This window comes from Staurois parvus, unplaced genomic scaffold, assembly GCF_062004578.1.
Source record: "Staurois parvus isolate SC_StPar_1 unplaced genomic scaffold, SC_StPar_1.0 ptg002587l, whole genome shotgun sequence".
NCBI lineage: Eukaryota > Metazoa > Chordata > Amphibia > Anura > Ranidae > Staurois > Staurois parvus.
The window spans coordinates 80,338-92,041 of NW_028320383.1; the positions used below are offsets into that span (position 1 = coordinate 80,338).

General features: G+C 50.6%; 1 protein-coding gene across 1 annotated transcript; it reads right to left on the reverse strand.

Moving 5' to 3' along the window:
- Nucleotides 1-342: 342 nt before the first annotated feature.
- Nucleotides 343-3,239, reverse strand: LOC149430614 (transcription factor LBX2-like; the record flags this gene model as incomplete). Its single annotated transcript, XM_089666190.1, has 1 exon — nt 343-3,239. A coding segment is annotated over one exon (462 nt), but the record flags the coding sequence as incomplete, so codon positions are not given.
- Nucleotides 3,240-11,704: the final 8,465 nt, after the last annotated feature.

The window sequence follows — 11,704 nt, forward strand, 5'->3', positions numbered from 1 at the left end:
CATATCTGACCACAGTTAGAACTCATAATACTTTTATGAAATTTAGAGATATATCTGACCACAGGTGGACCTGATAAAACCCATATGAGATCTAGAGATATATCTGACCACAGCTGGACCTGATAAAACCCTTAGAGGAGGGTCAGACCTTATCCCCCATCCTGCACGGTACAAATGAGGGAGGCTTGGATACCAAGAATACCACCAACGTGGCCATGAGAGGGAGCCGGCGCAGAAGATGGAAATGGAAGTAATCTGCACATTGATAATGAACAACACTGCCCACCATCCCCCCACCACCTCCCCAGCTTGGATCTGTAGGCTACAGTCACTACACACAGGTGAGTATGAAAACATCGATAATTTATTGAATGATCACAGACCATGTATATTGGTGGACTACGAGTCCTGGATTGTGTCCTTGTCACAGTTCAGAAAACTCTGCATCCATTACATATTTCTCTCTATCACCTCGGAATTGGGTGACCCATCCACTGACCAGCAGCTAAGGTGCAGTCCCTGGACTCTGGTCCTGGATCCTTGTCCGCATATCCCCAACCCTGAACCCAACCAGTGAGCCTCCATCCCTGGATTGCTGTTCCTGAACCCCTGTCTAATGAGCCTCCATCTCTGGATTATTGTTCTGGGACTTCCTGTCCAGTGAGCTTCTCATCCCATTCCTGGATCTCTGTCTGGATTCTGTCCCAATCCCTTTTCATGATCCCTGTCTTTCTATCTCCATCCCGAACCCCTCTTTATTGAGCCTCCATCTCTGGATTATTGTTCCGGGACTTCCTGTCCAGTGAGCTTCTCATCCTATCCCTGAATCTCTATCTTTGGATTCTGTCTCAAACCCTTTTCTGGATCCCTGGCAACGTATTCGAACCCTGAACCCCTGGCCAGTGAGACTCCATCTCTAGATTGTTGATCCTGAACCCGTCTATTGAGCCTCCATCACTGGATTGCTGTTCCTGAACTCCTGTCTATTGAGCCTCCATCACTGGATTGCTGTTCCTGAACCCGTCTATTAAACCTCCATCACTGGATTGCTGTTCCTGAACCCCTGTCTATTAAACCTTCATCACTGGATTGCTGTTCCTGAACCCGTCTATTAAACCTCCATCACTGGATTGCTGTTCCTGAACCCCTGTCTATTGAGCCTCCATCTCTGGATTATTGTTCTGGGACTTCCTATCCAGTGAGCTTCTCATCCCATTCCTGGATCTCTGTCTGGATTCTGTCCCAATCCCTTTTCATGATCCCTGTCTTTCTATCTCCATCCCGAACCCCTCTTTATTGAGCCTCCATCTCTGGATTGCTATTCCTGGAAGTCTCTCCATTGACCTCCCACCCCTGGACCCCTGTCTTTGGATTCCTTCCCAATCACTTTTCTGGATCCCTGTCCACGTATCTCCAGCTTGAACCCCTGTCTACTGAGCCTCCACCTCTGGATTGCCATTTATGGACTTCTGTCCATTGAGCTCCTCATCCTATCTCTGAATCTCTGTCTTTGCATTCTGTCCCAATCCCTTTTCATGATCCCTGTCTTTGTATCTCCAGCCTGAACCTCTCTTTATTGAGCCTCCATCCCTGGATTCCTATTCCAGGTATTCACTCCATTGAGCTCCTTGTCCCATCCCTGGACCCCTGTCTTTGGATTCTGTCCCAATCCCTCTTCTGGACCCCTGTCCACGTATCTCCAGCCTGAACCCCTGTCTATTGAGCCTCCACCTCTGGATTGCCGTTTATGGACTTCTGCCCAGTGAGCTTCTCATCCTATCCCTGAATCTCTATCTTTGGATTCTGTCTCAAACCCTTTTCTGGATCCCTGGCAACGTATCCAAACCCTGAACCCCTGGCCAGTGAGACTCCATCTCTGGATTGCTGTTCCTGAACTCCTGTCCGTGGGGCTCTTTGTCCCATCCCTGGAGCCCTGTCTTCGGATTGTGACCCAATACCTTGACCCCCTTTTATGGATTCCTATCTATGGATCCTTCTGTTTCTGGACCTCCATCCCTGGCAGGTGTATCACTTGACTGGTGTATGAAGATACCCAGCACTGGGGTCCTGAGTTTAAAACCTGGGCTCTGCCTGCATGGAGTTTTTACCTTTTTCCTTGGGGGGGGGATTTGCACCCTCAGTCCCTAAATAATTGGTGTTCCATGTAAAGCTTCTCAGGGGTTGGACTTTTATGTTACATCTACCAATGAAGTGGAATACCCCTACCTGTGCCGTGATTATGGAGCAGATGACCAGAGAGGAGGACTTACAGCGCCAGCATACACGCCATCTTTGAGTCCTGTACGTGGGAACTGTGTGTCACGTGACCCACTAGCATACCACTCCATGACACAGGGGGCCTGCATAACACCCTGATATAGGACTTCGGGTTCACAGCCATCTTGGAAGTTCAGTTGGGTCCCCTATAGATCTAAAGATCGAGCACATTACTAAGCCCACCAGACTTCTCCCATTATGCCTGGTCATACGTGACACCCAGGACTTATACCAGGACCACTTTACTGGGATATCAGGAACATTGTAGGAGGAAAACAGTTTTTCTTATTCTTTATATATGGGCCCTGCTCTGTAGACATGAATTGTCCATGGACTAGGTAGATGCAGGTGTACCCATTGGTGGTCATAGTATTTGATGGGTGATGGTGTTTCTTGCTAGGTTCCTAGTGGGACTGCACCTTAGCCCTCCCCCCCAACAGAAGATCCAGCAGAACATTGCTGTCCTGTATCATCAGTTCCTCCCAGCCCAGCGCCCCCCCCTAGATGTCCACCTCTATTTCCTCTTCTTCTGAGAACTCATCAGCTGTGCGCTCCATGGAGGAACCCCGAGGCGATTGGAGGTAAAGTCCTTGTGAAGTCGGGGAACATCCTCTTCCCATGGCTTCATCGTCCTCTTCTCCCACTCCAACCTCCGGCATGGAGACCAGTTTCTCCAGAGTATGTGGTGGAAGCTTCTTCAGGGACTCTACGTCAGCCTTCATCTCCTCCAGGTCCCTCTTTAGCTTAGCCCGCCTGTTCTGGAACCAGGTTATCACCTGGGCATTGCTAAGTCCCAGCTGCTGGGCAATATGGTCCCGGTCTGCGGGGGACAAGTACTTCTGGTAGAGAAAACGCTTCTCCAGTTCATAGATCTGATGGTTGGTGAAGGCTGTCCGGGATTTGCGTCTCTTCTTAGAAGTTGGCCGGTGTCCAAATGAGCTGAGCGGGTCACGACCTTCAAGTGTGAATGAAGGAGATGGCGATGATGATGATGAGGAGGAGGAGGAGGAGGAGGAGGATGAGGATGATCATGATGAAGAAGAAGAGAAAAAAAGAGAACATTGTTTAGTAAAACCTAAAAACACGTTATTTCACAGAAAAAAAAAAAATCAGCGAGAGTAAACATTGCCAAAGCTATCAGCCAAAAATAATTCAAGGGAGAAAAGTCAACACAATATTCAAATGTCAATTATCCCTCAGAACATGAGAACATAACATACATGACATACATGACATACATACCATGTAACCATGGGCTTAGTATGGTAAATGGGGTACAATGGATTCTGTGTTTGGAATCCACAGATATAGTATTACCATGAACTGGGGTCCTTCAGAGGGAACCCTTCCAAGTTGTACAGAGCTAGCCGGACACGTGATAAAGCTTTGTCTTCTGTTGTAGCGTGTTACATATGAGGAGCCTCACAGAATGCCATCATCTACAATGGAGGAGCCCCACAGAATGCCATCATCTACAATGGAGGAGCCTCACAGAATGCCATCGTCTACGATGGAGGAGCCCCACAGAATGCCATCATCTACGATAGAGGAGCCCCACAGAATGCCATCTTCTACAATCTACAATGGAGGAGCCCCATGGAATCCCATCATCTACAATGGAGGAGCCCCACAGAATGTCATCATCTAAAATGGAGGAGCCCCACAGAATGCCATCATCTACAATGGAGGAGCCCCACAGAATGCCATCATCTACAATGGAGGAGCCCCACAGAATGCCATCGTCTACAATGGAGGAGCCCCACAGAATGCCATCGTCTACAATGGAGGAGCCCCACAGAATGCCATCGTCTACAATGGAGGAGCCCCACAGAATGCCATCATCTACAATGGAGGAGCCCCACAGAATGCCATCATCTACAATGGAGGAGCCCCACAGAATGCCATCGTCTACAATGGAGGAGCCCCACAGAATGCCATCGTCTACAATGAAGGAGCCCCACAGAATGCCATAATCTACAATGGAGGAGCCCCACAGAATGTCATCATCTAAAATGGAGGAGCCCCACAGAATGCCATCATCTACAATGGAGGAGCCCCACAGAATGCCATCATCTACAATGGAGGAGCCCCACAGAATGCCATCGTCTACAATGGAGGAGCCCCACAGAATGCCATCGTCTACAATGGAGGTGCCCCACAGAATGCCATCGTCTACAATGGAGGAGCCCCACAGAATGCCATCATCTACAATGGAGGAGCCCCACAGAATGCCATCGTCTACAATGGAGGAGCCCCACAGAATGCCATCGTCTACAATGAAGGAGCCCCACAGAATGCCATAATCTACAATGGAGGAGCCCCACAGAATGCCATCATCTACAATGGAGGAGCCCCACAGATTGCCATCGTCTACAATGGAGGAGCCCCACAGAATGCCATCATCTACAATCTACAATGGAGGAGCCCCACAGAATGCCATCATCTACAATGGAGGAGCCCCACAGAATGCCATAATCTACAATGGAGGAGCCTCACAGAATGCCATCATCTACAATGGAGGAGCCCCACGGAATCCCATCATCTACAATGGAGGAGCCCCACAGAATGTCATCATCTACAATGGAGGAGCCCCACAGAATGCCATCATCTACAATGGAGGAGCCCCACAGAATGCCATCATCTACAATGGAGGAGCCCCACAGAATGCCATCATCTACAATGGAGGAGCCCCACAGAATGTCATCATCTACAATGGAGGAGCCCCACAGAATGCCATCATCTACAATGGAGGAGCCCCACAGAATGCCATCATCTACAATGGAGGAGCCCCACGGAATAATTTACATTTACTTTATAGAATTATAAGCACCCCAAATTTCCCTCCCCTCTATGGGAGAACCCGGCCAATAGTCAGCGCCCTCCCTTGGCCGGTCCTCGTTCTCCAAACACCAGCGTATGTACAGAATGAAGACAATGTTTCGGAATGACAGATATATTTCTACGTTTTGGAGGAATAAAATGCCCTTCTATCAGGTTTTCCTCTGGCAATGCTGTGATGTCTCCTTCTCGTGTTCCTGTCGTAAAGTGAGGTGCTGGGAAATGGAAACCTACAGTGTCTTCATAATTAATCTCCGGAAGTTTCTATCATCCCGGACTCAAGGAACATGAAATGTACTTATTGTCTCCTCCGTACTATTAATAAACTCCAGATTCTCCTACATCATGTCTCACAGCTTCTAATGTTCCAGATAATGTCCTCAACCCCCTCCCGATGAGGGCTCCCCATCCCATCCCCGTGTTTTCTTCCCGTTCCTGGAATTTCTATTGCTCTGGTGGGGGATGGATGGGGGGGATTTTATTCACCCTCTTGGATGAAAGATGAAAGGAACATTTAGAAATCTTTCCCAAGCCACCCTTGCTATTCTGGTAGACGTGATGCCTCACACTTGTGCCTACAGATGGGTGCCTGGAGGCTTGTGGGTCTGGGTTGGCATCGGGCGTTTTCGGCGTAGACAGATGATACGTGATGTGTGACAAATCACTGAGTCTTCTCTGGATGTTGTAATTTTATAACGACACAGAAGACGTCTGAACCCATCACTGGGGACAGCAGCTGTTCCTCGCTGGTCACCTGACCGCGCCACGGCGTCTCTGGAGAATTTGGAATTACTCAGAACAGACCTATGTACGGTAGAGGGGTTTCTGGTAAGCTGCCTAACAATTGTTGGAAGATTGTAGACGTGTAGAATAACAGACAACAATGTCTCCTGCCTCCGCCAGTTATATATGGAAGGAGGGATAGCAAAGGTCAACTAATCGAAAGCATGGCGAGAAAGAGGAGAGGGGGAAGGCCGACAAGGGGGGAAATCAAGGCTAAATGTTCTAGAAAAAGTTCTGATGGAAGCGGTCATTTCCTTTGGTACTTCAGAAGGTGAAAGCACAAAGCCCATTTGGGTCCACAATTGTGTCTCCGGCCTCTACTTCCACATTTCTCTGAGCAGCCATGGAACAGCTCCATAGTCAAGACCTCCCCTGCAAAGTCCAACATTAAAACTGGCATCCCACAACCTGGACAATCTGTCCACCTGGAATGTACATGTGGACAACCGGAGTCCAATTTTGATGCACTTCATTGTTGAAGAGTGACCACAGTCCATGGGGATAAACCATGGAAGTGGAACATGGTCACCCCTATAGAAGGTCTAGGCCATGTGTTGTTGTATGAGGAACAACAGCTGGATTTTCATCCCTATCGGCCATCTGTGAAAACTGATCGTACCCTCAGCAGTCTGAGAACCTCCATGAGCTCCTGGGACATTCAGGGGCTCAGCCTGCTCCCCCATTCCTGGCCTGCAAGGTGAGGAACCATGAGGTGGCTGAGCCACACTAAATGTCAAAGTGTCCTCCTCCCTCTCAGATGGAAATATAAAATATATATGAAATGATTATGACAGAACCCAAGCAGGCTCCAAAAGTCGAATTTGAGAACCAAGGATTCTGATTGGTTGGGATGGTCCCAATGTGTAATGCAGACAGATGACTTCTGATAGACATCGGATGTGATGAATGAGAAGCAAGCTGTGTGTCCAAAAAGAACTTCAGTCTCCAACTGGGGGCCAAGAACTGGAAGCCTGACCTTCAGACTATCTTCAGGGAGGAGAATCCACCATCACTGGGGGAGGGGGAACCTTACCAAAGGAATCTGCAGCAAACTACGTATGATTGGTCCTACTGAACATGACTGGACCTAATACATTATTATTATACAGGATTTATATGGCGCCAACAGTGTGCGCAGCGCTGTACAACATGAAGGCAGACAGGACAGCTACAATACAGTTTGGTACCAGAGGGCCCTGATCCTGGGAGCTTACAATCTAAGAGGGAGGGCCTGATCCTGGGAGCTTACAATCTAGGAGGGAGGGGCTGATCCTGGGAGCTTACAATCTAGGAGGGAGGGCCTGATCCTGGGAGCTTACAATCTAAGAGGGAGGGCCTGATCCTGGGAGCTTACAATCTAAGAGGGAGGGCCTGATCCTGGGAGCTTACAATCTAAGAGGGAGGGCCTGATCCTGGGAGCTTACAATCTAGGAGGAGGGGTTGAGTGATACAAAACGTAATCGCTGTGGGGGGGATGGGCTGATGGAGGAAACAAATGGCAGTTTACTAGGTAGAAGCAGAATAGGCTTCTTTAAAGAGAAAGGTTTTCAGGGATCGTCTAAAGGTGGATAGATTAGGAGACAGCTGGAGAGGTTGGGGTAGGGAGTTCCATAGGATGGGAGAAGCTCGGGAGAAGTCCTGGAGGTGAGCATGGGAAGAGGTGACACGGGAACTAGAGAGTAGAAGGTCTAGGGAGGATCGAAGAGAGCGGTTTGGTTGATATTTTGAGACCAGGTTGGTGATGTAGCCAGGGGCAGAGTTGTGGATGGCTTTGTAATTTGTTAGTATTTTGAATTTTATTCGTTAGGTGAGTGGAAGCCAGTGGAGGGATTGGCAGAGAGGGGGGTGGAGGACACTGAATGGAGGTCAGTGGAGGGATTGGCAGAGAGGGGGGTGGAGGACACTGAATGGAAGCCAGTGGAGGGATTGGCAGAGAGGGGGGTGGAGGACACTGAATGGAGGTCAGTGGAGGGATTGGCAGAGAGGGGTGTGGAGGACACTGAATGGAGGTCAGTGGAGGGATTGGCAGAGAGGGGGGTGGAGGACACTGAATGGAGGTCAGTGGAGGGATTGGCAGAGAGGGGGGTGGAGGACACTGAATGGAGGTCAGTGGAGGGATTGGCAGAGAGGGGGGTGGAGGACACTGAATGGAGGTCAGTGGAGGGATTGGCAGAGAGGGGGGTGGAGGACACTGAATGGAGGTCAGTGGAGGGATTGGCAGAGAGGGGTGGAGGACACTAAGTGGAGGCCAGTGGAGGGATTGGCAGAGAGGGGTGGAGGACACTGAATGGAGGCCATTGGAGGGATTGGCAGAGAGGGGTGGAGGCCAGTGGAGGGATTGGCAGAGAGGGGTGGAGGACACTGAATGGAAGCCAGTGGAGGGATTGGCAGAAAGGGGTGGAGGACACTGAATGGAGGGCAGTGGAGGGATTGGCAGAGAGGGGTGGAGGACACTGAATGGAGGCCAGTGGAGGGATTGGCAGAGAGGGGTGGAGGACACTGAGTGGAGGCCAGTGGAGGGATTGTCAGAGAGGGGTGGGGCACCTTGAATGGAGGCCAGTGGAGGGATTGGCAGAGAGGGGTGGAGGACCCTGAATTGAGACCAGTGGAGGGATTGGCAGAGAGGGGTGGAGGACACTGAATGGAGGCCAGTGGAGGGATTGGCAGAGAGGGGTGGAGGACACTGAATGGAGGTCAGTAAGGTAAGGTTGGTAAGGTAGATGACCCTGGCAGCAGTATTTATGATGGACTGGAGGAGGGGTGGCCTATGTAAAAGAGGGAGTTGCAGTAGTCGAGGTGAGAGATGACCAGGGAGTGAATTAGGAGCTTTGCGTTGTGATTGGTCAGGAAGGGGCGTATTGTGGAGATGTTGTGGAGGTTGAGGTGCCATGATTGGACAGGGATTGGATGTGGGCCTGAAAGGATAGTTCACAATCCAGGGTTCCCCCGAGCACCCCGGCATGCTGGGATGGGCTGATAGTGGTGCCATTGATCCTGACCGAGAAATCAGGGGAAGAGGCACGTGGGGGGAGGTAATATTATGAGCTCAGTTTTGGATAGATTGAGTTGTAGGAAGTGGAGTGACATCCAGTCTGTGATGTCTGTTAGTAAATCGGTGATACGGGAGGAAACAGATGGGGTGAGCTGAGGAGTAGAGAGATAGATTTGTGTGTCATCAGCATGGAGATGGTATTGGAAGCCATGGGAAGCTATCAGCTGACCCAAGGAAGAGGTGTAGATGGAGAATAGGAGAGGTCCAAGGACAGAACCTTGGGGGACCCTGACAGTAAGAGGAGGAGGAGAGGTCCAAGGACAGAGCCTTGGGGGACCCCAACGGTAAGAGGAGGAAGAGAGGTCCAAGGACAGAACCTTGGGAGACCCTGACAGTAAGAGGAGGAAGAGAGGTCCAAGGACAGAGCCTTGGGGGACCCCAACAGTAGGAGGAGGAAGAGAGGTCCAAGGACAGAACCGTGGGGGACCCCAACAGTAAGAGGAGGAGGAGAGGTCCAAGGACAGAACCTTGGGGGACCCCGACAGTAAGAGGAGGAGGAGAGGTCCAAGAACAGAACCTTAGGGGGACCCCGACAGTAAGAGGAGGAGGAGAGGAGGAAGTAGAGTTGTAAGTGACACTGAAGGTGCGATGAGATAAGTAAGATTCCAACCAATGGAGAGGAAAATCATGACACCAAGTAAATAGAGTTTTTTGAGGAGGAGGGTGTGGCCAACTGTGTCAAAGGCAGCGAAGAGGTCCAAGAGTAAGAGTACGGAATAGTGACCATTAGTTTCAGTGGTTAGTAAGTAGTTTGTGAGTTTTAGGAGATCAGTTTCTGTGGAGTGTTCTGGGCAAAATCCAGACTTAAGGGGATCGAGAGGGTGAGGTGGCAGCTCAGCCGGTTGTAGACTAGACGTTCAAGGAGTTTGGAGGCAAACGGGAGTAAGGAGATGGGTCTTAGGTTGCTAAGATTGGTGGGTTCCAGTGAGAAGGAGATGGGTCTTAGGTTGCTAAGATTGGTGGGGTCCAGTGAGAAGGAGATGGGACTTAGGTTGCTAAGATTTGGCGGGGTCCAGTGAGAAGGAGATGGGTCTTAGGTTGCCACGATTGATGGGGTCCAGTGAGAAGGAGATGGGTCTTAGGTTGCTAAGATTTGGCGGGGTCCAGTGAGAAGGAGATGGGTCTTAGGTTGCCACGATTGATGGGGTCCAGTGAGAAGGAAATGGGTCTTAGGTTGCTAAGATTGGTGGGGTCCAGTGAGAAGGAGATGGGTCTTAGGTTGCTAAGATTGGTGGGGTCCAGTGAGAAGGAGATGGGTCTTAGGTTGCTAAGATTGGTGGGTTCCAGTGAGAAGGAGATGGGTCTTAGGTTGCTAAGATTGGTGGGTTCCAGTGAGAAGGAGATGGGTCTTAGGTTGCTAAGATTGGTGGGGTCCAGTGAGAAGGAGATGGGTCTTAGGTTGCCACGATTGATGGGGTCCAGTGAGAAGGAGATGGGTCTTAGGTTGCTAAGATTTGGCGGGGTCCAGTGAGAAGGAGATGGGTCTTAGGTTGCCACGATTGATGGGGTCCAGTGAGAAGGAGATGGGTCTTAGGTTGCTAAGATTGGTGGGGTCCAGTGAGAAGGAGATGGGTCTTAGGTTGCTAAGATTGGTGGGGTCCAGTGAGAAGGAGATGGGTCTTAGGTTGCTAAGATTGGTGGGGTCTAGTGAGAAGGAGATGGGTCTTAGGTTGCTAAGATTGGTGGGGTCTAGTGAAAAGGAGATGGGTCTTAGGTTGCTAAGATTGGTGGGGTCTAGTGAGGTCTTTTTAAGTATGGGGGTGACTAGCGCATGTTGTAGAGAGTTGGGGAAGATGCCAGTAGAAAGGGAGATTGAAGATATGAGTTAAAGACTGAAGGATAGAGCCAGAGGGTGACCACAGTATTTGTGAGGAAACAGGGTCCGGGGGGCAGGTGGTTAGGTGGGCTTTAGAAAACAGTTTACCAATGTCCTTTATAGTAGCTGGGTTACACAAGGGAAGTATAGATTGTGCAGGTGGACAAGGAGGGTAGGGTGAGGGAGAGGTCTGGTGGACAAGGAGTGTAGGGTGAGGGAGTTGTATGGTGGACAAGGAGGGTAGGGTGAGGGAGATGTCTGGCGGACAAGGAGTGTAGGGTGAGGGAGATGTCTGGCGGACAAGGAGTGTAGGGTGAGGGAGACGTCTGGTGGACAAGGAGCATAGGGTGAGGGAGATGTCTGGCGGACAGGGAGTGTAGGGTGAGGGAGATGTATGGCGGACAGGGAGTGTAGGGTGAGGGAGATGTCTAGCGGACAGGGAGTGTAGGGTGAGGGAGATGTATGGCGGACAGGGAGTGTAGGGTGAGGGAGATGTCTGGCGGACAGGGAGTGTAGGGTGAGGGAGATGTCTGGCGGACAGGGAGTGTAGGGTGAGGGAGATGTCTGGCGGACAGGGAGTGTAGGGTGAGGGAGATGTATGGCGGACAGGGAGTGTAGGGTGAGGGAGATGTCTGGGGGACAAGGAGTGTAGGGTGATGGAGTTGTATGGTGGACAAGGAGTGTAGGGTGGAGGGAGATGTCTGGCGGACAAGGAGTGTAGGGTGAGGGACATGTCTGGCGGACAAGGAGAGTAGGGTGAGGGAGATGTCTGGCGGACAAGGAGTGTAGGGTGAGGGACATGTCTGGCGGACAAGGAGTGTAGGGTGAGGGACATGTCTGGCGGACAAGGAGAGTAGGGTGAGGGACATGTCTGGCGGACAAGGAGAGTAGGGTGAGGGAGATGTCTGGCGGACAAGGAGTGTAGGGTGAGGGAGATG